The 27,461-nt window shown below is 42.0% G+C and overlaps 2 protein-coding genes across 5 annotated transcripts in view; both read right to left on the reverse strand.

Annotated features, from left to right (window-relative positions):
• Nucleotides 1-1,572: 1,572 nt before the first annotated feature.
• Nucleotides 1,573-20,592, reverse strand: mapre3a (microtubule-associated protein, RP/EB family, member 3a). Of its 3 annotated transcripts, none has more exons than XM_038299536.1 (7): nucleotides 20,448-20,592; nucleotides 17,190-17,317; nucleotides 16,947-17,092; nucleotides 16,700-16,856; nucleotides 12,391-12,533; nucleotides 3,014-3,166; nucleotides 1,573-2,874 (listed from the first exon to the last, which is right to left on the reverse strand). In XM_038299536.1, exons 2-7 carry the CDS (start codon nucleotides 17,308-17,310, stop codon nucleotides 2,806-2,808), a joined length of 789 nt encoding a protein of 262 aa, XP_038155464.1. In that variant the 5' UTR covers nucleotides 17,311-17,317; nucleotides 20,448-20,592; the 3' UTR covers nucleotides 1,573-2,805. The 3 variants fall into 3 exon arrangements, with proteins under 3 accessions (XP_038155464.1, XP_038155461.1, XP_038155463.1); XM_038299533.1 differs by having other exon boundaries at nucleotides 16,664-16,856; XM_038299535.1 differs by having other exon boundaries at nucleotides 16,664-16,856; nucleotides 17,190-17,344; nucleotides 20,448-20,575.
• Nucleotides 20,593-23,087: 2,495 nt separating this feature from the next.
• The window catches only part of dpysl5a (dihydropyrimidinase like 5a), a 33,537-nt gene continuing 29,163 nt past the window's right edge, over nucleotides 23,088-27,461 (reverse strand). For both annotated transcript variants that reach the window (XM_038299532.1, XM_038299531.1), the window contains exons 11-13: nucleotides 27,139-27,346; nucleotides 26,800-26,968; nucleotides 23,088-24,573 (exon numbers count right to left, since the gene is read on the reverse strand). In XM_038299532.1, coding sequence (XP_038155460.1) covers nucleotides 24,488-24,573; nucleotides 26,800-26,968; nucleotides 27,139-27,346 — 463 coding nt within the window. In that variant the 3' untranslated portion in view covers nucleotides 23,088-24,487. The remainder of the gene's footprint in view (nucleotides 24,574-26,799; nucleotides 26,969-27,138; nucleotides 27,347-27,461) is intronic.

The following is a 27,461-nucleotide window of genomic DNA, read 5'->3' on the forward strand; positions in this document are numbered from 1 at the left end:
CAGACTAAATGTAACTAGTTACATACCTCTGGTAGTCTTAGAGCATGATGCTGCCACCACCGTGTTTAAATGTGTCAATGATGTGCTTAAGGTAATGTGGACCTTTTGTGTTTCAAAACCTGCTGTTTTTTTTTTTTTTTTTGCAATACGCAACAAAACAAAATGTTATTCCTGTTCAAACACATCATTACCGTGCCAATTATATGGAGCATGACAAAATATAAAATAGGAGTAATTTGGCTGTCTTTGAACAATAGTTCTCTTCTTGCTACTTTTTTTTTTTAGCAAGAATTAGTGCAAAATTATATAGACATCTTGGAAAAATGTAGAGAGGTCTATGGGAAATAGTGCTGTGAGGACATCTGTAGGGCACTACTGTATATGGAAAAATAATGAAGTAAAAAATTAATGGTTTACAATGAAATATCTTAGGAAAAGTGAGGACCATGTCTTTACAGTAGATCAAAGATAGTATTTTTGTGTTCTATTATAAAGAAAATCCTTAGATACTTATAGCTGTAGTATATTTTGTTTAGCATCTTTTATTGTCCTATTTTTACAGAAGAGGATTAGGGCTAATGGGGAAAAAAAAGTTAACTGATTTTTAAATTTTATTTCAGTTTAGTATGGGAAAAAAGTCAGAATTCTGACTTTTTTTATTGTCAGAATTCAGTGAGAATTCTGAGGAAAAAAAGTCAGAATTCTGAGAACAAAGTCAGAATTCTGACTTTTTTCCCATACTAAACTGAAATAAAATTAAAAAATCAGTTAAATTTTTTTTTCTTCCAGTGGCCCTTATCCTCTTCCGTATATTTTTGTACGAGTTTTTTATTTTTTTATTTAGTTACTTAGAAGATAATTTTATGATGCAACCTTTATGACAACGATAAGTAGCTTTTTTAAGATCTGGTGTCCTCTGCTGGGTCTAAGTAGAAATTACACAATATCTCAGCAAATGAGAACTATTTTAGGAAGCAAAAGCAGTGTTTTTATCTTTAGACAACCTAATCTTTGTAAAATAGCATAAAAATACAGCTGAAGTTGCTATAAATGTGAATTAACTGTCTTATATTTGAAGTAGGCCTACTACGCAGGACTCTATATATTAGGTAAAGGTAAGAAAAAAAGGCATACAAGTTTTCCCTGATGAGATTGGGGATATTGAAAATAAACACGCTGTAAATAAAATGAGTTTCAAAACCAAAGAATAAGACTTACCACTTGCATGATACTGAATCTTAATTTTAAAAGCCAAGTAAGCCAAACCAGCCAATTGGTGAACGCCTCATATTTCTCTGGACCAATCACATCTTTTGGGATTACTTTAGCGTTACTTTGGAAGGTTCACTTTTCTTGGTCCTATTTAAACTCCCAGAGTAATTTGAAAAGCTGTCAAACAATTATCTGTATTATTTATGCGAACCACACATGCAAACATATGCCTTTTTTGACAGCTAAATGTTAAATGCAACACCCCTATATAAACAAGCAGGTAAACATTTCGAGTAGCATGAAAGTTTTAAAAACACACAAAGACTGTTTGGATATTTCCACATAACACAAAACAAAAGACATTGTTCAACAACTTTGTATTTAATGAAAACTCAAAAGATTATTGTTCAATGGACATGGTCAAAGAGATGCATGTTCCAGTGAGCTAATGACAGCCAGTTTGCAAATGAAAATAGCTCAGGAAAGAAAAGGAGGTGTCGTAGTTTACTGGATGGTACTGATTGCCAGTCATCGGATCACAGGTTTCAACTTTCCTTCAAACGGCAGCTAAAGCTCTGGTAAACTTTTCAGCAAATGAAAAATAAAACACACAACTTTTAGCAGGAAAAGAGAAAACTGTCATGTAAAAATGTCTTTACTGATTGATGTACTGCTACATAACCATATTTTCAGTCTGCAGGTTAAGCTAAAAGGATAATGTATTGTCAGCCAATAGGATACTGTAGGGATAAAACCAGAATCTTGAGACAACTTACAAAATTTTCACACAAAGCACATTTACAAAATATCACTCATTCACAGTCACTGTATAACATTCTCATGCTCGGATATGTTGCTCATAAATAAGGAATATTTGCAGAGCATTGATCACATTTCTGAAGTTGTTGCACTGAACAACTTTCTTTAGCATTTCACATGCTTTAAAACCTGCCTCAACATAAACACCAAAGCTTAACGCCGACCCAAGAGCAGACCGCCGCACAAGTGGCCTCGGCTTTTATTTTACATACAGTAGGATTGCAACAGTTTTGCTACAGAAATTCAGCTGGAACAAAATATAAGTTAAATAAATACGAAATAAAGTTACTTAAAAGTCACTTTTGTTACAGGTTTAGTGGCTCAAGGAGTGTCATGATGGCACTTTAGAGCATTGTGGATCTGTGCTCTTACGGTAGCATTTAACAGCACGCATAAAGGCAAATAAACACTCAAGAAAAAAAGTTATATTCATTTATAAATCAATGTTGTTAATCTTTACAAACAGAAACTCTGCTTCATTATAATTCCTCTCGTTCCAGTTCTGTTTTATGCATTGCTCATGCTAAAATCACTGGGATATTGTTGTACATTACTATTACAGTGTAAGTGGAGGCAAGGAGGAACAGGAAATAATTAGATGGAGCAGTTGTGGAAAGACAGAGGGTGGAGATTTTGGTTAGCAAATGATTTAAACATGATTAAGAAAGAAAACAATAAAGATCAGGTATAAAGAGGAGCATTTCTAGAAAGCGTGCAGAGTAGAAAAATGAGGGAAAAAAGAAAAAAAAAAGGGGTGGTGAAGGTGGTAGGAGATCAGTATTCATCCTGGTCCAGGTGACCTTGTTCATCAAGGTCGTCTTCATCTGGAGGGGCGAAGCCTTCCTGTAATACAAATAAAAAATACATCCTTCAGATTCTTTTTCGCTTTTAACTGAAATGACAAAGAAAAAAATGCGAGAAGATTTCCGAAAGAAAAGTGAGGAAAAAAATCAACATAACATCAGTCCTAATGGACGGGTACCTCTGTTGCGTAGAGAATATCAATTATCCTGCTGAGCACAGGGTTGTTTTCACTCTCATGTTCTTGGCAGATGAGCTCAATGTCCCGTAGTTTGCTGAAGTAGAAGTCTCTCTCTTTCTCCAGACCATCAACTGTCAGTTTTAACTCCATCAACTGCCGCAGTAAAAACACAAGCAAATAACTTAAATGATCTATTTATTCTCTATCCATATAAGTAGGCCAGGTGCTAATTGGTTAGCCTTTTATGGACCATCATTATAAAACTCTTTAAAAGCAGACAAATATGCTGGTGACATCAGTTAATCTCAGTGCCGTTTGATCTCTGCAAAAAACATGGATATCGAAGATATTATGATGCAACAGTTTGTCCAATCCTGTTATGGCTTGTTAGCCTGAACGACTTAAGATTGTCGGTAGTTTAGTGCTTGTTTTGTGAAAACTATACAGGATTTTGGTGTGAAAAGTCTCAACTTGCTGATAGCTGATTAGCTTGATCTATTTGTTTTTAGATGGAAATCAGATTTGGCCATTTTACAGCTTCACTGATTTAACCTGTAATGTGTCGATCGGAAACTGAAGATTGTTTGCAACCATGGGTGTCGAGGGTCAAATATCACCACTTTCACAATTTAATAAAATAAACCATCAATGCTGTACAAATATGAACTGTAACAAGCGCAGGTATAACGGAGAGGAAGATTAGTGTGAGGTTGAATGCAGAGATCAATTATGCAAGATGTGCAGTTAAAACAGTGGTAAACCTCTACTCTATAACCGCAGCTCTACCACATTTACATCATAAGCAGCCATTCAGAATCAATATGCATCAAATTACCAGATAAAACAAAGCATGAAGTTTAAAAATAACATATAACACACTCAAACAAAATCCATCCTTATCTCTGCATTTAGTATCAGCCACTGAGGCCAGAAAAACTTTTAACAAAAGTGACTTAAATATGCAGACTGTCACTAGTTTAACTTGGCTGTAAACATTTCGCTTTAACTGACAAATCAGAAGACAGAAAGTGGTTTGGGTGGGCCCCGCTAGCTGGCCCTGTGGGGCAACTCTGAAATCTTACTGGTTGTGTATTTAAATTGTTTTTTTGTTTTTTGTTTTGAGTTCCTCTTTGGTCAAAATCTATCAATGAGATCGCACCAAACAGGAAGTTAAATGCACAAAGGATCCGGTAGATTTCCAAATAAAACACATCCGATCTTAACCCATGATCCTTTTTTTAAACTAGTTTAATTAGTTTCTCCCGTATGCCACGAGGTAATGCATTGATCTGAAAATCAACCTCAGACGCAACGCACGCAGTGGCGAGGGTTTGATCCGTCAGATGGAGTTAAATCACAAAGAATTCAATGTTGAATCGGGGCGGCAGCTAAAATGCTAGGCGATGGGTAGCAGCCAAAACGTTGCAATTTCACATAATCCTGACGAGATCCGAAAACCCGTAGCAAAAACTAGCAAGCGGGTGATTATGTATGTTCACTAAGTAAATATTATGTAAATAAACCCTACACTTCTCGCTATAAATGTAATCAAAACCCATTTAAATGCAGAAACTGATTGAAATTTTTGATTTTCCCACTAAAAGTTAGAGAAATCTCAGCCATGTTTATACGTATTCCAAAACGTTTCAGTTTCACAATATCTTGAAAAATCTTTGCAAGAAACGAACAAGCAAGTGAATATGTACATTCCCTGTGTAAATATTCTGGCAACAAACGTTGGGTTACTTAACGTAATCCCTGGTTCTTTGATAACAGAGTGAGGTGTTTCACTATGGGAATCGCCTTGGCGTGACCAACTACGGAAGCTCCAATGACATCACGTCTGTCTGAGACAGACAGGTTGAGCCGTGTCCGTGGCTCCACCCACCAGCTAGATCACGGCCAACCTACCCGTCTCAACTCATTCTAGGCAGGTTTCTTTCCGTGCCCATGCAAGAAGGGATGTTTTGGTGAAACACCTCACTCTGTTATCAAAGAACCAGGGATTACGTTAAGTAACCCAACGTTCTTTTTCTAACTTCGCTCGGTGTTTCACTATGGGAGATATAGCCCACTCCCGGATTGCATGATGACCCCGAAGCCATATATGATAGGAATCACAACCCAGGTCTCAGTTGGACCCTAACATCCCTACACCAAGCACTGAGTGTGCTAGCGATGGCCGGGCCACATCCAGCCTGTAAAACCTCACAAATGTGTGCGGCGTAGCCCAACTGGCTGCAGCACAGATGTCCTGAACTGACACACCACGGAACAAAGCCCAAGAGGTGGCCATGCTTCTGGTAGAATGGGCCCTCACCCCTTTAGGGGGCTCTGATCCTGCGCACCTATATGCCAGAGATATAGCCTCCACAACCCAGTGTGCTAATCTTTGGCGGGAGACAGGTTTGCCCTTATGAGCAGTAGCCCAGGATACAAACAGAGGGTCAGCTCTTCTAAAACAGGCTGTCCTGTCCACATAAGCTCTTAAAGCTCTCACTGGACATAAGCAATGAAGCTTCTGCTCATCTGCTGAAGAGAAAGGGGGTGGATGGAATGCCAGCAATTCCACCATCGAACACCTATATGCTGAATCCAACACCTTCGGCACAAAAGCCGGGTTGGGTCTCAAGCACACCTTAGAGAGCCCGGGTGCCCACTGTAAACAGGCCGGACTGACTGAAAGTGCATGCAACTCACTCACCCTCTTAGCCGTAGCCAACGCTAAGAGCAGGGCAGTTTTCAATGAAAGGAACTTTAAGCCAACACCCTCCAAAGGTTCAAATGGGTGATGACAGAGGGCATCCAACACCAGAGAGAGATCCCATAATGGCACCAGAGGCTTAGAAACTGGTAACTTACGTCGGGCCCCTCTCATAAAACGACACACTAAGGGGTGCTTCCCCACAGGTTTATCACCAAACCCTACATGACAAGCAGAGATTGCGGCTAAATAAACCTTAATTGTTGAAAAAGCCTTACCCTTCTCCAACAAGCTCTGCAGAAAGCAAAGCACGTCCCCCACTGAACACTGAAAAGGAATGGTCTGTTTTTCCTCACACCATTCCTCAAACACTCGCCATTTACCACTGTAAAGATAGCGAGTAGAAGAAGCCCTAGCATTCTGTATGGTGTCGATCACCTCTGGGGGGAGGCCTGTTGCATTTAAATTCCACCTTTCACGGGCCAGGCCCAGAGAGCCAGGTGATCTGGGTGTGGATGATAAATCTCCCCTTGAGCCTGAGACAGCAGGTCCCTTCGAACGGGGAGGGGCCATGGTTCGGCTGACAGGACTTGGATTATCTCCGCCACCCAGGGCTTCGATGGCCACCAGGGAGCCACCAGAATCAAAGACCGCCCCTGTTCCCTCACTCTGACTAGAGTTGGGGATATCAGGCTGAGAGGAAGGAAAGCATAAAGCAACGCGTCTGGCCATGGGTGCGCCAGCGCGTCCATACCCAGTGGAGCGTCTGGGTCTGACAGGGAGAAAAACAGCGGGCAATGAGTGTTTTCCCATGAGGCGAAGAGATCTACGGCAGCACGTCCGTATCTCTGCCAGATCTGCTCCACCACCTGTGGATGCAGCTTCCATTCCCCATAGAGAGGGTTCCCTCTGGATAAAAGATCGGCCCCTCTGTTCAGAATTCCCGCTACGTGCGTTGCTCTGAGCGACAGAACTCTGGTGCTGCTCCACATAATTATGTCCCTGGCCAGTCTGTGTAACTGCAGGGACCTGGTGCCGCCCTGACGGTTGATATAAGCCACCACAGTGGAGTTGTCGGTCTTTACCAAGACGTGGCGACCCATCACATATGGCATGAAGTGCTTCAGAGATAGGAACACTGCGTGCAGTTCCAGCATGTTGATGTGAAGCCGCCTCATTCTCGACAACCATATGCCATTCACCGCTCTGCCCATCATAGTTGCGCCCCAACCTGTCAGGGAAGCATCGGTCGTCATGGTAACCCTGGATGCTACGGTCCCCAGCGGGACGCCCGACGTGAGAACCGTCGGGTCTCTCCAGGGCTGAAGAGCCGCCATGCATGTCTGTGTCACTTTTACTCTGCGGCACAGATGACGGCGGGGACAGAGTCGCAACGAGGCGACCCACCGCTGAAAGTCCCTCATCATCAGAAGCCCCAGATGGACCACTGAAATCACGGATGCCATAAGACAGAGGAGCCGCAGGCACAGTCTGAATGTAACGACGTTTCCCAACTGAAAACGCGTCATGCACTGGGTGAATGACAGGATTCTCCCCTCTGATAGTGTGACACGATAAGAGAGGGAGTTTATTTTGAGACCCAAATACTCTGTGCATTGCACGGGAGTCAGGCGACTTTTGGCTTGATTTATCCTGAACCCGAGGTTGATGAGGTGGTTGATCACTGCCAGGGAGTCGCTGACTGCCTGCTCGCTTGACCGAGAGCAGATTAGATAATCGTCTATGTACGAAAATATTCTGATCCCGCGCATCCTCAGAGGGGACAGCGTCGCCTCCACACACTTGCTGAACACCCTCGGGGCTAATGACAGCCCGAACGGGATGGTCTGAAACTCGTAGGCTGCGCTCTGATAAGCGAACCTGAGAAACTTTCTGTGTGGGGGGTAAATGGAGATGTGAAAATAGGCGTCCGCGAGGTCGATGGTTACAAACCAATCCCCCGGACGGATGGAATGGCACAGTGCTTTGTGTGTGAGCATCCTGAATGTATATCTGCGTAAGTGTCTGTTTAACACACGCAGGTCCAGAATGGGGCGTAGTGATACGCCGTCTTTCTTTGGAATGAGAAAATAGCGCGAGTAGAAGCCCTAAAGAACCTCCTCGTCCGGTACAACTCTGATCGCTTTTTTCTCTAACAGGGATGCTATTTCGTCTTTCAGGACGTGAGCTGAATCCCCGGTGGCAACCGAGGAGAGCACTCCGTTGAATCTCGGAGGTCTCGTGGCAAACTGCAGTCTGTAACCCTTGGAGATTGTATGCAAAACCCATGGAGAGACAGCGCATGCGCGCCACTGATCTGCCCGAGCAGAGAGAGGAGAAGCGTCGCTGCTGAGTGACGTCATCCCCTCTGCATTGCTGCGCTCGGCTCTCTTGTAAAGAGCGCGAGCTCCCTCTGCTGGGCGCAGAGGGGAGTGGCAGAGAGCCATTTGTGTTAATTTTTTTCTTTTTTGTGGGGGGCTTTCTGCCCTTGGCAACATGCCTGGCTGCAGAAAAGCTGTGTTTATTTTCTCTAATTCCCCCTGAACAACACTTTGTAACATGGGGCACAGCTGAGTGCTTGGTGACACTGATAACGTGCTGTGGAGTGTTTTGTGACACTGTGTCCTCCACCCCAAAATGTCTTCTCTCTGAACGTGAGAGGGAGAATTTAACATGCCTCCTGGTGAACTGGGAACTACAGGAGCATCTGAATCCTGGACAGAGAAGTTTGCCCTGGTGCCTGGAAACCTTCTCTTCAGAGGGGAGATGGTTAACAGTGGGGTTAGGTTGCCCGCTTTTTCTTGCTCTCCCCAGGGTGGGATGGACGATTTTTTGCAGCGGCCGCTGCAAAAGAGTGCTTCCCCCATGGTCTTGGGTTCTCCGCTTTGCTTTGCTGGGTGGATTGTGTGGCAGGTCTCCTTGAAGGCTTGGCTCCACCTTGCCGTACTCTCACTGCAGCAGCCGCAAACCCAGGTCTGGGTCCCTGTGGGGGGGTTTGGCTGGGCTTACGAGGCAAACAAAGGTTAAAAGCCTCTCCCTCCTGTTTTCTGAGGGTACTCGTCTCCCTCATCTTCTCCAAGGAGGGGCCAAATAGACCTTTTGTCGGGTCATAGGGCGCATCCATGATCTCGGCCTTCTGGGAGTCACTCAGGCCTGACAGGTTTAACCATAGGCCTCTTTCCCCTGAGACCGCCAGACCCATGACCCGACCACAACCTTGAACAGCACCTCTAGAGGAGCGCAAGATGAGATCGTTCACCACACAGATCTCATCCCATAGACTGGAGTTAGGTGTCCCCGAGTCCAGTTGACGCCCCATCTCCTCCAGGATTTCACCTTGGTACGCAGACAGCAGTGTAACCGCGTTAAGTGAGCACACTGACTGACCCGCATATCTGTACATCCTTTGGTAAATGGAGGCTGTGAGGCGGTCCATTTTACCTGGGAGCGAGATGTTTGAGGATGCTGAAACCGATCTGCGGTTAGGGTGGAGGTGGTAAGCCACTGAAGGCTCTACAGCTGGGGGTTCGGCCAGCCCCAGCTCACCCATGCCCTGTATCTCAAGCTTAGAGAAGCCCTTGGTGGGAAGCTTACTCTTAAATGGGCTGGACCAGAAACGGCTCATTTCTCTCATGCACGCAGGGACGGCTGGTAAAAGTTGCTTTGCTGGTGGTAAAGCTGGTGGAAGCCTTTTACCGTCGTACAGGTCCCGTTCTGCTCCTTCTGAATCCTGCGCTGCAGGCCAGGGGATGTTCAGCTTTAAAGCCGCCCGTCTGCACACATCATACAGATCACTATCCCCCGGGGAGGTGACTTCTGCCCCGCTTGGAGGCCTGGAGTGATGACCCGGGAAGGTCGAGTCCTCCTCCTCCTCCTCCATGTCCTCCAGTTCCAGGAGGTCGGAGTTAGCGTCACCCTCCGTTTCGTCGATGTCTGCATCGAGTTTCCCGCTGTCCATAAGGCCCTCAAACAGAGGAGGCATGGACGGGTACTCCTCTTCCATCACGTCCGCCCAGCTCTTAGAGGCTAGCGGCGGATGGTTTTCACCCGCCGCCGCAACGGCTGCAGGTGAGGAGAAGCAAGGGTCCTGGCTGTTAGCGACAGCCACCCTCAGCCGCCTCTCCAGGATCTTTTCCGGCATCGACGCGCAGTGCTGGCATCCCTGAGGGTCCGCCAGCGATGCCTGAGCGTGCTTAGCGCCCATACATGCTATACACATCGGATGAGGGTCCCGCCCAGAGATAGATGCCCCGCATGACGCTGGACACGGGCGGGATACAACCTCTTTAGCCTTCGGTTCCGAACCTTTGGCAGGGGTAGGAGCCGCAGACATGACTGTAGATAAAACACGGAGCTCGTCGCTACACGTTAGCTCTTTACTGATATAAAGTCCGTTCGCCACAACACGTTAACCGGACTCTTATGCTAGCGATACCCTGCTAGCCAAAAACCAAGCCCACCTTTACGTGTTAGCTTGGCTGACACAAGCGCACTCTATTCCGTTAATTAAAACGGAGTAGATACAGGGACAGCTCGCCTTTACGCGGTCACCGCTCCCAGCGTTTGTGTTCCAAAAAGTGCTTCTGCCGAAGCGCTTACTCAGCACGGTACAGGCCTGTCCTGGTCCTGCGTTCAGCGACGTTTTCCTTTACGGAACGCCTGCGAACAGTTAAACAGGTCCAAGCTAGCCTGAGCGCGCTGAGGGAGCTTAGTTGTAGTCTTCACACGGGAAGAAAGCGAGAATGAGTTGAGGCGGGTAGGTTGGCCGTGATCTAGCAGGTGGGTGGAGCCACGGACACGGCTCAACCTGTCTGTCTCAGACAGACGTGATGTCATTGGAGCTTCCGTAGTTGGTCACGCCAAGGCGATTCCCATAGTGAAACACCGAGCGAAGTTAGAAAAAGAACTATACATTTCTCACTAGAAGTGTAATCAAAACTCATTTTAATGCAAAAACAAACTCAAGTCATTAATCTTTCCACAAAAAAATGAGCGAATGTCGGCCATCTATATATATTTTTTTCTTCTTCCAGCTGGAATCTTGAAAGTCACGTCACTAGGACGTAAAACAATAGAAAGCGTATAGGCAGAAGAAACGTAACAGTACCACAAAAAAATGGCCATTAATGTACCTCCACTACGTTTTGCAGTGTGGACCAACGTAGTGGGGGTACATTTTCCCATGAGACTGGGTTGGCCAGCCGTGAGAGGGTTAAAACTCCAACAGCATCTGCGAGTGGGGTCTTTGACTTCTGGGCCTGGCATGTTGATATCACAAGTCACGGTCATGTGATCCGAAAGTGCAATGTCACTGATCTCCAGGTTTGATACGGCTAACCCATGGGAGAAAACGAGGTCAAGAATGTGTCCATGTTCGTGTGTGGGAGCAGACACTGACGTGTGTGGGAGCAGACACTGATTGTAGCAAGTCAAAAGAGTCAACAATGTTTAAAAAGTCTTTCAGAATTCTGACTTTATTCTCAGAATTCTGACTGAATTCTGACAATAAAAAAAAGAATTTTGAGATTAAAGTCAGAATTCTGAGAAAAAAGTCAGAATTCTGAGAAAAAAGTCAGAATTCTGAGAAAAAAGTCAGAATTCTGACATTAAAGTCAGAATTCTGACAAAAATATTGTTTGTGCTACTTTTGTTTAAGAGATATTAAAGATTATTTTTTTAGGTCATCCAGAGGTGCGCGCCTTGTCATGAGAGAGGGGAGGATGAGAATGGCTGATGTATAGTGAGATTCCGTCTGTCAGTTGGGTAGGTGGGTGTTTCCGCTGGCGGGTGTTAACGTACAGCACACACAGAGAGATGGAGAGTGAGGAGGATCCAGCAGCAAAACAGCGTTTTCCTGATGGAAATAGCGGTGTTACATCGAGCTGCGTTTCCCCATCAGATACTGCATCTCCACACAGCGCAGGCGGCACGAGTCACCGCGCAAGCTACAGGAAACGCGCATGCTCGCTAAAGGCGCGCAACAGTTGCCCTGTGCTCGCGCCACAGGAGAACTATGGAGAGCGTGAACGATCAAATGATTAACCTGACAAAAGCCAGAAATGATAGCTTATATGGAGAAAGGGAGAAATCTGGATGGATGGATGGATGGATGGATGGATGGATACTCTGCCTTCTCAACCTACTGTATTTTTTTATTTTAAACATTATTTGATGGCCTTTGTGGCAGGGATGGAGATCCATATTTTATGTCACACACAGAGTATAGATCTAGATAGATAGATGGATAGATAGATGTTGCAGTATCTATAACAACACAAACACACAGGATTTCAGAATTAGAAATCCCCAGTTATTAATTTCACCACATCTGAATGCCCTGTTAAAAAACTTCACATAGCGTTCCCCCCTGATGTAATTTACATTGAGTTGCAATAAATGCAAAACTCTCTGCAGGTTCTTGTCTTTGTCGTTCGCTCTATTCAGCTGGCTTTAGAAACACACGGCGAGAAGGTGGGGGCTGGGTGGTGAGGGCTACGGGGGCGAGAAACGCAAAAGTAACACAATAGTTACTTTTACTAGTAACTAGTTACTTTTATTGTGGAGTAACTCAGTTAGTAACTCAGTTACTTTTTGGGAGAAGTAACTAGTAACTATAACTAATTACTTTTTCAAAGTAACGTGCCCAACACTGGTTAGATTTGTAAAAGCCTACCTGTTGATTTAGCTCCATGATCTCTGCATCGCTGCCCCCATTTCTGGACAAAGATGGATTCTTCCTTATAACAGGCATGTTGTGTTGGACCCGCTGTGGTGTTGGCATGTTTTTAGGAACTGTTGGAGATGTTCGCTGTGGTCCTGGAGTTGTCAGAAATAGGGGAAACTGTTCAGCGTCCCTCATTAAACTGATCAGAAAATAGACTTAAGCATCATAGCAATAATTGCCATAGAGAGCGCTGATGCTCTCAGCTTGTAGCATGATGTGCCTTTGATATGTCTTATTAGGAAAACATTTTTAACTGTTGTTATTATAAAATAAATAAAATTACGTTAAAGATCCAAATATTGCATTCAATAAAAGATGGCTTATTTAATAACAAACTAAAAACAACTAAAAAGCTAATGCTTCAAAGACAAAACATGCCATCAAACATAAATACATTTCTGAAAATAAGTGCAGTCACTCTGCCCCATTTCCACCCACACAGCCAAGTAGTGATGGAGTCACAAAGCGTTTTTTTTTTTTTTTGCAACCTTCAATCAAGGTTATTCTCTATGATTTTAAAGCTACAGAACAAGGACTCTCATAACGTTTGTTAGAAATCAGATCAAAACTTTTTTATTTGTTATTAAAACCAGATTTTTGGAAGAAAATGGGTACGTCTCAATATATGCGAATATTATTGGAAAATGTATTTATTCGAGTAAATCAATTTCATGTCAACAAATGTATATCTATATATATTTACAGATTTAAAGCCTTTTTTATTTAGATATTCAGGAATTAAGTCTTACAGCTAATCAAAACCTAAAATTCAGTTTCTCCAAAAAATAAAAACAATCTCTATGTTTCGTAGCACACAACTGTAATGGCCATGCTAGTTATGCAGACTGTGGTTACAAGTATTTGTGAAAGAATGGGTCGCTCTCTGGAGATCAGTGAATTCCAGCGTGGAACTGCGACAGGATGCCACCAGTGCAACAAATCCAGTTGTGGAAAATCAGAAAATGGAAGTGTTTGGAAACGACAGCAGCTCAGCCAACAAGGACTAGGCCAGGTAAAGTGAATGAGGATCAGCGGATACTGAGGCGGATACTGATTGAACAAGGTCGATGACCTTGTGCAAACATTACTCTAGAAATGAGCCTTTGTTATCTGTATATTGGCTAAAATAACAGTTAAACACAGCATCTGGTTTTGTAGATTTGTTTATTTTTGTTGTTTTGGGTGCAGTGGGTTTGTTTGGGGTGTGGTGTCTTTGGTAGGCCACATCTTGTTTTATGTTTTGTAAAAAGCTAAATTGATTTCACTTTACAATATTTTGTTTTTGCTTAACTCCTACTAAAACTGAAACGTATGAATTGAAGACTTAAAATATCAAAACTCATTGTGAAATATTCACCTCTGCTGTTTCACTCTCAAAGCAGGTGTGCACAGGACTGCACCATTTGAGAATTGAAGGGGGGAGGTTGAACTCATGTATGGTGTTTTCTACATTAAGTTTTGAGTATTTGTTTGGGTTGAATTGGAATATTTGTTTTTTGGCATTTTTTCTTGTTATTTTGCAGCTGCACATCCTTTTAAAAACGGTTTCTTTCAATTTAGTTCCACCTCTATATAAGAAACATGTCTGCCATTGTTCTTGGTTATTTTTGTGGTTTGGTTGATGTCCTGCACCAAATAAAATTAAAGACTTGTTAGCTGTAAACTCTTTGGAGCATGTTCTTCTTTAAACCGGTTTGGTTCCCGCCTCCAAGACTGCTTGGCCTCCTGACGAGCATGTGACAATTACACACCTTTAAACTTTATGTGGCCTTCAGATTTAGGCCCCGTCCACACGAAGTCAAACCCTGGCCTAAACGCACAAATTTTTCACCAAACCAGCCTCTCATCCACACAAAGCCGGCATTTCGGGGGTCTGTAAACGATCTTTTTTTTATTAAGCCTTCAGAGTGGGAAGATTTTGAAACGCCGTTTTCGCGTTTCCATCTTTAAGCTCTAACCGCATTTTTTTTTTTTACACGCATGCGTCATAGCGTCGCCTCTAAACACGCATGCGCGACACAATATCACAACAACAATGGCGCCGTACTGTGTTGAATGGTTGCTGCTAATGCTACTCACCCTGCTGTCGGGCTTACAACAGAATCTTCTTCTTCTGGAATATCTCCAGGAAGAACAGAGCAATATTGACCACATAGTTCAGCACCTGAATTTGACTGAACCACGAAAATGGACCCGCAGGGCAACCATGTATAAATATTAGTGCACATGCCCAACATTTCGTCGCTTATTTTTGCTTTGGCACCACAGCGCCACTTACAGGCCTGGCATACATTTTGCAGCGTTTTCATGCATTCGTGTGGACGATCACATTTATTTTACGTCTCCGTCTTTACAACAAACGTTTTGGAAAATATCAGCGTTTCTGGTTCGTTTTGACTTCGTGTGGACGGGGCCTAACTCGGGAACAATGCCCAGAGAGCTCTATGGAAGGGTTTTCATGGTGAAGCAACTGCATCTTAACCATACCTCACCAAGTGCAATGCAAACGGTCTGATGCAGCACTGTAAAGCACATTGCCACCGAACTGATCGGAGTAGTGGAGACATTTTCTTGTTTGGTGGACGCCAGGAGAAAGGTACTTTTTCTAACTGCATTGTGCCAATTGTAGTCTGTACACTATTTTGTGTGGGGTTGTTACACAGGAGCTGGTCTTGGCTTCTTAGGGCCCCTTAGTGAGAGGAACTCTGAATGCTTCAGCATACCAAGACATTTTGAACAATTCCATGCTCCCAACTTTGTGGCAACAGTTTGGAACCGGGCCCCTCTTCTTCCAACATGACTGTACGCCGGTCTACAAAGTAAAGTCCTTAAAGACATGATGGCACAGAGTCATGACCTAAAGCTGGTAGAACGCCTTTGGGATGAATTAGAGCGAAGACTGATAGCCAGGCCTTCTTGTTCAACATCAGTGTGTGATCTTATGGAAGTGTGCTTATGGAAGAATGGTCAAGAATTCACGACACCTCAGTGCTGAACCTTCCAAAAAGAGAGTGAGGGAGATTGATAGACAGATCTGTTCAGCTTCTGCTATATTACGGAACGCAGACAGAGCTGAGTGAGAGCTGGGGCAAAGCTCTCGATTTACCAGTCGGTCTACGTTCCTACTCTCATGTATAGTCATGAAATCTAGATCATGACCTAAAGAACGAGACTGTGATACAGCGGGTGAAATTAGATTTCTTTGCAGGGTGGCTGGGCTGTCCCTGAGAGATAGGGTGAGGAGCTTGGTTATTCCAGAGAGGCTCAGAGTAGAGCCGCTTCTCCTCACCGAGAGGAGTCAGCTGTGGTGCCTCGGACTTCTTTCTCAGATATCCCCGGACGCCTCCCTAGGGATATATATTTTAGGCGCATCCCTCCGGGAGGAGGCCAAGGGGACAACCCAGGCCACGCTGCACGGGCTATGTCTCTTGGCTGGAATGGGAGCGCCTCAGACTTCTCCCAGCAGAACTGGAGGGTGTGTCTGGGCAGAGGGAAGTCTGGGAGTCTCTGCTGAAGGAGAGTAAAGTTACAAAGGGGAGACCGACTTCATATTGAAGCCTTACGGATTAGGAATGCGATGTCATGAGTCATGGCAGGAAAGCTACTACTTCCAGCAATACACAGTAGTGTATATTATAAGTAGGAACTCTTTTCTATATATATATAAAAAAAAAATAGGACATCTTAATTTTGGCCCTGTGTAATATTTTAACTTCTTGAGAAACTGAACTTAGGTTTTTTTTTTTTTAGCTGAAAGCCATAATCATCAAACTTAATAGACACAATGTATTAAAATACATAAAATTGCATACAGTGAATCTGTAGAAGTTTCAATTTAATAGTGAATTACTAAAAAAAGAAAAAAAATCTTAAAAAATTATATTTGAATGTCTTTCTTATTTATTCAGCTGTGTAGAGAAGAGTTCAGGTGGAAATAAAACATTTTTGCTTATATTTTTGGATTTGAACAAAACCAAAACCAAGAAAGGGGCAAAAGGACTTGCAGGATGTGGACCCTCTTCTTTAGTGTCGCTGCATCCCTCTATGCACTGCGGTGTTTGCATGACGCCCGCAGTGTCATAGGTCTGCAGATTCTGAGCAGTGAGATTACGCCATCATTCGCCGTGGATCGTGCTGCTTACAGTACTTGCTTACAGCGAGCGCTTTTGAGCCATTCGAAAGCTCAGCAAGGCCGTGCAGCAAAGCCAACAGGTTTGTTTACCTGGGTTTCTCTTTGGTTTGTGGATAAAATGATCACCTGGATTGGGGGGAGGAGCGACATCCTGCCCCTGTCTGGCTAGCATGGGGTCGTACTCCTTCCCGTCGTAGTTAGCATCGAAGAACTTCTTGAACCACTGCACGAATTCAAAGTTGTCCTGGAATTTTCCTTTAACAAGCTTTTCTACTGGAATTATCTAGGAAGGGGAAACATGGGACATCTATAAGCCTCTGTGTGAAACAGTTTTAGATTTAGGAGGAAACAACAAGTGAAGAATAAAGCTCACTTTGTCAACACTCATCCTTTTAAACGCTGCTTGAAGAACTTTGAAGTTGTGTATAAACTCATGCTCCAGCTTGGCTTGAAATTTGACTTTTTTTAGAAGAATGCAACCTGGAAATAACATGTCCATGAACTGGCAATATGCTGCTCCTGGAGAACACAAACAGGCAACAATTTATTTGTGTTAGGTTGATAGAGATACGTCAGCAGCCATCCCTAGGCAATCTCCCTTATGTCTCAGGCTTACCTGAACAGAGCTGCTCGATCTTGGTGTATGTGAGATGCAGGGAGTCGTTGACCCATGCAAGCATGTCATGGCGGCTGAGGTTGTCAATGGACACGGATGTGGCATACACGTTCACTGCCATCCCCTTCCTGAGAGAAAACAGAGGAACGTTCTTTCTGTAAGACATGAAATTTGTATCTTATGGCAGCTGTATACATTAACAATAGGTTAAAATTTTATAAAATCCTTTTTTATATACATATTAAACCTTCCAGGATGTTTCTATAGACCAGGAGTTGACAACCGGCAGCTCCAGAGCCGCATGCGGCTCTTTAATGCCTCCTATGCGGCTCATTGAGCTTTTTCAAAAATGTATGAAAATGGAAAATTATGGATTTTTTGTTTGTTTGCTTGTTTTAATATGGTATACTGGAGGTCAAACAAACATTCATTATGTTTTCAATGATGTTAAAAATTGTATATTAAATGCATTTAAACAATAACATTTCTTTCAACGAAGATTTGCATCATAGCCCGCAACACACATTTCAGGCCCCTTAAAGGAATAGTTCACCCAAAACATGATTAGCCTTCATTTTCTACTCACCCCCATGCTGAACAACACTCTGGAGTACTTTTTTGATATCTCAAATGCATCTGGAGATCTGGGAGGCTGGGACGCTACCAACTCAGGACACTTGGAATACATTGGACGAGCAGTATGGAGGAATATTGACACGTTTTTTGTGTACTTTTATGGACCTTTCTGCCTCGGGCTCCATAGACCTCCATTATTTGAATGTCAGCAGACAGTAAGAAGCCTCCCAGATCTCCAGATGCATTTGAGATATCAAAAAAGTACTCCAGAGTGTTGTTCAGCATGGGGGTGAGTACAAAATGAAGGCTAATCATGTTTGGGTGTACTATTCCTTTAAGGGAAAAAAGAAAGTTAGTGGATGAGAAAAGAGGATTCAAAGAAGAATGGAAGAAATAATTTGCTTTAATTATCAATGCGAAAGGATTGCATGTTTTCTTTGAAATGAGAAGTTATCAATAAAAGAGAAATATTGAAAGGCATTTCCAGGGAAGGCATGTAAAACAGGCATGCAGTCGACCACCAAGTTGGGATTGAAAGAAAAAGTGTGATTGCAGTACTTATGGATAAATTACAGGAGTGTAAAGAGATTTAAGGAATGGATTGAATCTCCAAACTCCACTACTGCTGCCATTTTTTTGCAAGCATGGAAAACCGTTTACAGATCGAACAGGTAGCGCTCTGATGGTGAACTTTCTTCCATTTTTTCCTCCCAAATCCTCAATATAAAACACCAAAGATAAGATTTCTTAATTGTGTGTCTATAATTTCTTCAATGTGACAAAATCTAATACAATAATATTGTAATGAAACTTAAACCTAAAGTGCCAAACATCGTACAGCAATGCAGTCACATGATGTGACATTTGCTCCAGGATAAACATTTAATCATGAATGCTTATAATATATTTAAGACCACACTTAGAGCCCGTGTTGCCAAACAAGACTTATATAAGACTTTTACATTTTTGTGGCTCCAGACAGATTTGTTTTTTGGGTCTATTATGGCTCTTTGAACAGTTTTGGTTGCCGACCCCTTCTATATCACATATGTAGATGTTTATAAAGGTGGAGCAGAAGAAACATTTAACAGATTTTCATTTTTTCACTTTACACCCTTTAACACGTTTTCTGGCAGGGTTGCCCTTTATTTAGCTCCATCTTCTCTTTATTTCCTTCACCTTTGACCAACATCCCTTATCCCTGCAGAGGACCCTTATATCTCCACTGCATGATGCTACCATGATGGTAGCATCATGCGGTGATGGTAGTACCATCACCGTGTTTTACTGTAATGGGATGATCTGATCAGTGCATATGCGATGTTTTTAATTTCGCTTCACACTTAAATACTGCCCTGTGTAATGTTTTAAGCTTAAGGTATAATATTACAATCCAACCCTGTTTTAAACTTCCCGTCTCCCGAAAATTCCAGACCCATCTGGTGTGTTTTTTGATCTTGAAAAAGCTGTTTGCTCATTAATGTTCACCAACAAATCAATGATGCCTTCACTGCATGCTGTACTCACTCTCAGATGTATTTAGTGATTAGAGGACCAGTAAAGGCAGAGGGTTGCATTGGATTTTTTATTACAGTTAACAGAGTGAAGGCAGCTGAATGCAAAAGATTTAATTTCTTACCTGTGAAACAATTCAAATTGAAGCTGGTCGTAACGGGACTGAATATTAATAACCTCAAGAAAGATTTTACAAAGCATCAGTTTTTTCTGCTTAAAAAGTAAAGCAACATTTACGAACACTTTGAGTTTACTGCCTTTCTTTTACATTTTAAAACCTTTCTCATACCTACAGAATGTGTACAGTATGTGTGTATAGACCTGTAGTTTGTGCAGATTGTCTCTGCAGATTAAAAACTCATAATATTGCAGCTGTGGATTCAGTAGACTGACCTAGTGTGATACAGTCACAAAATGGCCCATAGGAAACACATTTATATTCCGATTTTGCATTAGTTTTAACCTACAGATGCGACTATAATCCTCTTTAGATTAAACTGGGCTTGGAAATTCTCCACGTTGAGAGCAGCTTTACACATCTGACAGCTCCAGACTGAATAAGGCGGTGATCGAGGCTACCTCCCTGAACTTAGACTTCAAATATCATCACATCATGGCAGCTTTACCTCAATCACTAAGTTATATTTAATGCTGGAATCTGCACCGTGAGTGCAACCTCAGCAAAGCGCACAGCAGGGTTTTGTAGTAGGGCTCCAATGCCTCACAATCCCTGTCATGATGATCACCCCCCTCAATCTGAGCGGCTCATTCACACATGCTGCTTCCAGTGGTGCCTGCTTTCTGTAAGAAAAATATTAATTATATTCTAGAGAAAAAATGTGCGGAGCCTTAGGGGGAAATAAGAAAGCTGCAGCAAAAGCTCGGAGAAAACCGCTGAAGTCTGCAGATATAAATGGGCGGGGGTCTGAGCTGAGAACAATAAATGCATCTATTCGCTTTTAGTTAAAAAGCCGCAACGCTGGAGCTGCTTTCCTACAGCGGCCCCCTCTACAGGCCTCCCCTCAATACCTTAGGACTGAGCGCAATGGAGGGGGGGGGGCATCCTCTCTGTGTGGGAGGGTAAAGCTAAACACGCTTCCACACGCAAAATAAGAAGCTGCGGGGAAGGTGAGCGGGTCACCCAGACAGAAAAGTAAAGCTACTCACTGCGTTTGGTGTTATTTGGCCGGCAGGAGTCCGTGCGTCAATGCGCGCTGCAGTGCTTGGTAACGGGCCGCCCTGTCTGAGCCTGCAACAATCCGGCCTCTACTGCGCATGCGCCCGACTCCACGCTGTTAAAAGGCTTATTATAAATAGGACTTTGGCCCGTTCCTGCTAAGAGACACATGATGTGTCGGCTTGGGTTTTTAAGCCTGTTAGTGACATGATACAAGAGGTCAGGCTGCACAGCAAGCAGCTTAAGGTACATTCAGGGGAAAAGAACTAGACTCGCTCATTTTACGCTTAGGTTTTACAAATCAGTACAAAATAATAATAATAATAAAAGATATATTTATGCTCTTGAATTATTTAATTTAAACATTCAGTGTAAACTATTCATTTGGAAAAAATTAAGGAGTCAATTGCTTCTAATTTAAGCACAATAAGCAGCTCATCTTAACCTATAAGCGCCTCGAAATGAGGGTTTATTGGATATATTGATATATTTGTGTGTTAATCACCAGGAGAAAAGAGATCAGCTATATGATCCCAGAGAAGTTATCTCTGCTAGCGGTTGTTCTTGGTTCCCTAAAAATAAAACCATTAAATTCACACAGGTCCCACACCCAGAGAGGCAGCACTGGGGAAGGAAAGAAAGGATCTCCTTATTAGTTATTTAAAAAAATAAACGATCATCTAATCGTTTTATTGATCTCTAAAGGAATTATATAACATTTGATTAACAAAATAAACTTTACACAAAAATGAAGATTAACAGAAATAATACAAAATGTGCAGTCTGAAGGAAAATTCTGGAAACACTGCCCCCTAGTGGCTACTGTTCACTTCTAGCCACCGACCTATGACCTTAGATCACATTTGTCAACATGACCTCATACTTCTCCTTTTTTGCATACACAAATAGAGATTCCTTTTCAGTAAATTTGTAATTGTAATTGGTACCTTCCTTTCTGCTTATTTAATGTTTTTATTTACCATATTGGCAAATTTTATGTCAAAAATCCCTTTGGCCAAATCAGTAAAAAAAAAAAAAAAAGCAACACTCTCCAAAATATTGGGACGATTATCTTCCGCATGGACACCTGGATGTATAAAAAAAAATACCTTTTGGTTCTAAAAATTATGGCATGACTCAGGTTTATAAAACCATACCTGAACCAATTGACCTGTTAGACTGTGTCTTTTATAGATATGAGATTAAGTTAAAAGTAATGGTTTAACCTTCATTCAGCATGTATGGCCAATCACTGCATAGAATCACAAACACCTTATATCTTTGTGATATGAGTGTGGAGGACAGTGACTTAAACTTGCTTCTGCTCCCATAGGTTCTCCACTCTCTTCATTTATTAAGTAGCCATCAGTTATTCTGTGTAATGAAATGTTTTAAAGTCAAACTTTAGGCCAAAAGCTCATCTGGAAATATATCAACAAGACAAATGATGTTAAACCAAACGAAAGAATAAAGAAGGTTCAAAGCTGAATGTGGAAAACCTCAAATCATGACATTGGTAGACGTTTCTCTCTTGTTGTTCACCTACATCTAGTGAGAGCAAAATATTGTTATCTTGTTCTTGTGTGTTAAATCTACAGACTAAAAAGACAATACGCTTTTTTTTAAATGGCTCTCGACTCCATTCTGATGTTTAATTAAATCCCTTTCTAACATACTCTACAGTATCTATTATTGAGTGCATGTCTGAGGTTAACATAATATTATAACGCAAAAAATACTTCAATACATCTTGCTCCAGGCTTAATCTGATACAATTTAAGGTTGTCCATCGTATTTATTTTACCAATTTTAAACTTTCCAAAATTAATCCCAATGTCGCAGACGCATGCAATAGATGTCACATGTCACCAGCAAACATGACTCACATGTTTTGGTCCTGTCCCCGCCTTCAAGATTACTGGCCGACTGTTTTCAAACATCTTGCAGAAGCACTAAATGTGAAATTGACACCTTGCCCTGAATTGGCTATCTTTGGATTAACAGACCATCAAGAAAAAGTTTAAGGATAGTATTGCCTTTGCTTCTTTATTAGCACGGAGAAGAATTTTGCTGGAATGGAAGGCACCAGGTGCCCCAAAAGCTTCACTGTGGCTTAAAGATCTCATGCTGTATATTAGATCTGGAGAAAATTAAATATGATCTGAGGGGGGCACCTGGAAAATTCTTTTCAGTTTGGGGCTGCATGATTAGTTACATAGCTAGATTAAAGACACTACAGGACACATGAAATGTCCACTTTTGATTACATTTACTTTTCCCCCTTGCGTCATCTCAACCCATTGAAAATTTTACTTAGTTTTATTCTGTGGTGCTCTCTATTTACTTATGTTACTCTTACTACTCTATCTTTCTTAATTTTCTATATACATTTATATTCACATGTTTGTGTATGGTAAGAAGGAAGGATGTGGGTTATTACTGATCTGTAACATAATGTTGTAGGATTGGGGAGGGCTGGGGAAGGGTGGGAATGAGTGATTGTTGTTTTTGTAAAAAGGAAAAAAATCCTTACTTTTCATTGTTTGTACTTGACTTTGTCATGTAAATAAAAACATGAATAAAAAAAAAAACAAAAATACTTCAATACAAGCCGTGTGATCCAGCTCCTATCAGTGCTTAAACAGCTTGTTATTTATTTCATTGTGGTTTATTTGTACTTAAATCATGTGATAAAGAGCTGCAAGATAAAAACAGGAGAAAGAGGAATTTAATGTGACAACACATCGTTCAGCACCAGTGTACAGTATGTTTGGGGAGGGGAAAGACGCTGCTAGATCCACTGGAGCATTACACACCAAGAAACAGAAATGAAAGAGCAGTAATCTGTGTGGATTCCAGCTTCCAGAAACAGCAATACAATCAGAAACTAGGAGAATTCATCACATAGTACTTTAGATGTTAGATTTACAAAATAATAGTAGGAAAATTTAACAAAGTACTAATGTGTTTTCTGTTCTAACTAAACAATACATACTTTTACCATCTGAAGGCATTGGATCCCATGTAAAACTTAGCATTGACTTCCTAACACCTCAACTGTGCCACATATTTCACAGTGGTGAATTTAGGCTGGAGTTGTCGCTGGAGCATCTGTGCTGCATCCTTAAGGAACTGTGACAGAAATTACGGTGAACAACAAGTCAGGATCTACACGTTTTTTTATGAGTTTAGTGTTGTCAGGTGTTAAAAAGGCAGTTTGGGTGAGATTATTTTGATCAGTGTTGAAATAATTCTGGGTATAAAGAATGCAGGGTAACATAATAACTAATTATGCTTGACACAACTGCAGTCATACTATAAACAAGGGTCACAGCAGAGGTTCATTCACATTTAGTGGGGTTGAAAAAGAAGTCAAACCTGCTGTATAGCTGTAAACATAAACTGAAATAGGAATTTTAAACACAGAAGTCCCTCATCCTTTTGATCCAAATACAAAGCAACTCAAACATACAAATATATAAAAATTAAAAAGCAAAGCTTAGTGAACGTTCTTCCTTCAAATCATCAAAACAACAACCTGTTTAATACATATCAGCGTCGTGTCAACAAAAGTTACATTATATCCACCAAGGCCTGCAGCAAAAATGATCTCATAACATTAGGTGACGTAAAAAGGCATCTAAATAGTACGTGACACAAGTGCAAAAAATTGTATCTTACAGTGAGGTAACACAATTGCATCATTAAAACAATGTCTCCTTAGCTATAAGATACAGTGCTTTCCCCAAACATGATAATGAAGAAACAAACATGGAACTCATTTTCTAAGCTGCTTTCATATTTGGTTACATCGTGACTACATTTTGGTAGCAGTTACCACATAATTGTTTCCAGATTGAGTAAATTTATATGACAAAGTGTTGCAGTTTTACAAACCGTTGTAACTGATATTTTAAGGTACAAAAAAAACATGATTCTATCAATCCGTACATAATCAGATTTTCTAAAAGAAAGGTGAGTCTTTTTGCTCTGTCTCTTCTTTTCCTTGGGGTACATTCCAGCTAACTGGTTACCAGATTCCACTGGATCTTCCTCCGGGCGGAGCCAGGATCCGAGCTGAGGATCTCTTTGGAATGTTGTCGTCAATCTGAGCACCTGTGACGAGGAGAAAAAGTGCTTCTCAGTGTGTTGCCCAAGACACTAGAGAGAGATCTCGTGTTAAGATTAGGTAGATTTAAAAAGTAAGGCATCATTTTGAGGGCTGCTCAGTGGAGTAGTTGGTAGCACTGCTGCCTTGTAGCCAGAAGGTTCCGGGTTTGTTTCCTGGCCTGGGGTCTTTCTGCATGGAGTTTGCATGTTCTCCCTGAGCATGTGTGGGTTCTCTCATTGCACTCCAGGTTTCATCCCATAGTCGAAAAAAAAGGACTCTAAGGCCCCGTCCACACGAAGTCAAAACGAACACGAAACGCAAATATTTTCCAGAACGTTTGTCGTAAAGACGGAGACGTAAAATAAATGTGATCGTCCACATGAATGCATGAAAACACTGCAAAATGTATGCCAGGCCTGTAAGTGGCGCTGTGGTGCCAAAGCAAAAATAGACGACGAAATGTTGGGCATGCGCACTAATATTTATACATGGTTGCCCTGCGGGTCCATTTTCGTGGTTCAGTCAAATTCAGGTGCTGAACTATGTCGTCGATATTGCTCTGTTCTTCCTGGAGATATTCCAGAAGAAGAAGATTCTGTTGTAAGCCCGACAGCAGGGTGAGTAGCATTAGCAGCAACCATTCAACACAGTACGGCGCCATTGTTGTTGTGATACTGTGTAGCGCATGCGTGTTTAGAGGCGACGCTATGACGTGTAAGAAAAAAAATGCGGTTAGAGCTTAAAGATGGAAACGCGAAAACGGCGTTTCAAAATCTTCCCACTCTGAAGGCTTAATAAAAAAAAGATTGTTTACAGACCCCCGAAACGCCGGCTTCGTATGGATGAGAGGCTGGTTTGGTGAAACATTTGTGCGTTTAGGCCAGGGTTCGGCTTCGTGTGAACGGGGCCTTAGGCTTCTCTAAATTATCCTTAGGTGTGAGTGTGTGCATTAATGGTTGTTTGTCTCTATGTTGCCCTGCAATAGACTGGCGACCTGTGCAGGTTTACCCCGCCTTTCACCCATTGACAGCTGGAGATAGGCACCAGCACCTCTCGCAACCCAAACTGGGATTAAGCGTGACGGAAAATGGATGGATTGATGGTATCATTTTGAAAGTTAGAAGCAAATTTTTTCAAGTTTTGACAGCATTAGTGGTTAGTTTTTTGTACAGTGGGCATGACAGGAAAGGGGGGACGAGACACACGGCAAAGGACTGCAGGTCAGATTTAAACCCGGGTCGGCCACTTCGAGGACTAAGGCCTCCATACATGGGTTTTGCATGCTGACCTCTGCTCCACCGAAGCACGCACAGATGTGACATCTAAAAATGTGTTTTATACAAATTTATTTAAAAAAAACAAAAATATTAGATGCAGAAACTACTGGCTGCATATGTTCAAACTTCTATTACACTATATGCAGATGATACTCAGCTATATTTGTTGGAGTTTTTATTTGATATTAAATATTTTATTTAATATTAATTCAAAGTAGATGTCTTTGGGTTTTAACACACTAGCAACAAACTGTATAGTCATTTAATGGACTAGATATGATTCAATTGCTTTATGAGTAAATTGTGAAAAAAGTTGTTCATTTTTAATGAGGATACGTCCTCAACACACATTTTGAAAAAGTTTTTTTCTCCAAACTTCAACTACAAACAAATATATTTTATCGGGTTCAAAGTGAAATATCAACACCAAAATGTGCGTAACTGTGAAGAAGTAAATTATGAATGATTAAAAAAAAAAGTGCCATGAATATGATTTTAGATACAGGTAAAAAAAAGAAGATCTGTGAAACCTATTGCCTTTAGAAGTAAAAAAAAAGTATTTACTATCAGTAAGAGTTGTTGTTGTTCTGTGAGGCATTTAGGAGTCGTAGCACATGTTTAGAGGAAGGTTGCCGTAGCTCTTATGAACATGTATTTTTTTGCTTCTGTCCCTTTTTCTCAACTCACTGAATAAAGGTAATCCCATATTTGTGTTTCTCTATTTTTAAAAAGTACGATTTTGAAACTAATGTAGCCATTTCCAGGTTCCTAATCCTACCTCAAAGCCAAACTAGTAACTACAGCGCCCTCATTGGGTCATTTTTTTTTATGTTATTCTTAGTTAGATGCTTCAAAAGTACCAATATGCATAAATATCTTAAAATACATCTTTTTGCTCTCATATTTCACAATTTAAAACTCCTGCTGCTGAGGTTTGTTAGGGCTAATCCTCACCAGAAAGGCTGAAGCTAGACTCATGGAGGTCCCTCACACCCCCATGACGGGTGCAGGGGCGCGTTGGTGTGTCCAAATCTGAAGAGCCAGTGTCTCTCTTTCCTGAATTCACCACAGCAACGACGTCACCGTTGTAGGGTTCCCGCTCAACAGCTTTCACCGCCTGGCTCTGGTAGAACAAGGGGATTAAAAAATATATAAAAGTTAAATCAGGAAAAGAAAAGTCACCATGACAAAAAACAAAACAAAAACACAAATCTCCAATAGCAGTTATTCATAGCAGACATCAATGCTGTATGAAGTTAGCGTTCCTGAGTCTACTTGTAGCCACTTTTTCACCTTTTCTCTTTGAACCATCTTCTTGTAAAGGTAATCTGGGAAAGTCCTCAAAGGGCAAAACTTCCCAGAGCCTTCAGCACATGTGAACATTCCATTTTCATAGACCAGACGTCCACGGCTAATGGTGACCAGGGGCACACCGCGACAACGGAGGCCTTCGTACAGGTTTACATCACCTCCCTGGAACTGATTATCCACTGAAATGGTCCTGCAGGCAGTTATGAAAACAGAGATAACAGAGTTCACTCAGACAAGAGCTTGATTGACCTCTGAGAATGGAGATAAAAGCTGCAGGGAGACAAACTGGTCAATAAATGCATGGC

Source organism: Cyprinodon tularosa, unplaced genomic scaffold (assembly GCF_016077235.1).
Source record: "Cyprinodon tularosa strain WSP-4 unplaced genomic scaffold, ASM1607723v1 ctg430, whole genome shotgun sequence".
Lineage (NCBI taxonomy): Eukaryota > Metazoa > Chordata > Actinopteri > Cyprinodontiformes > Cyprinodontidae > Cyprinodon > Cyprinodon tularosa.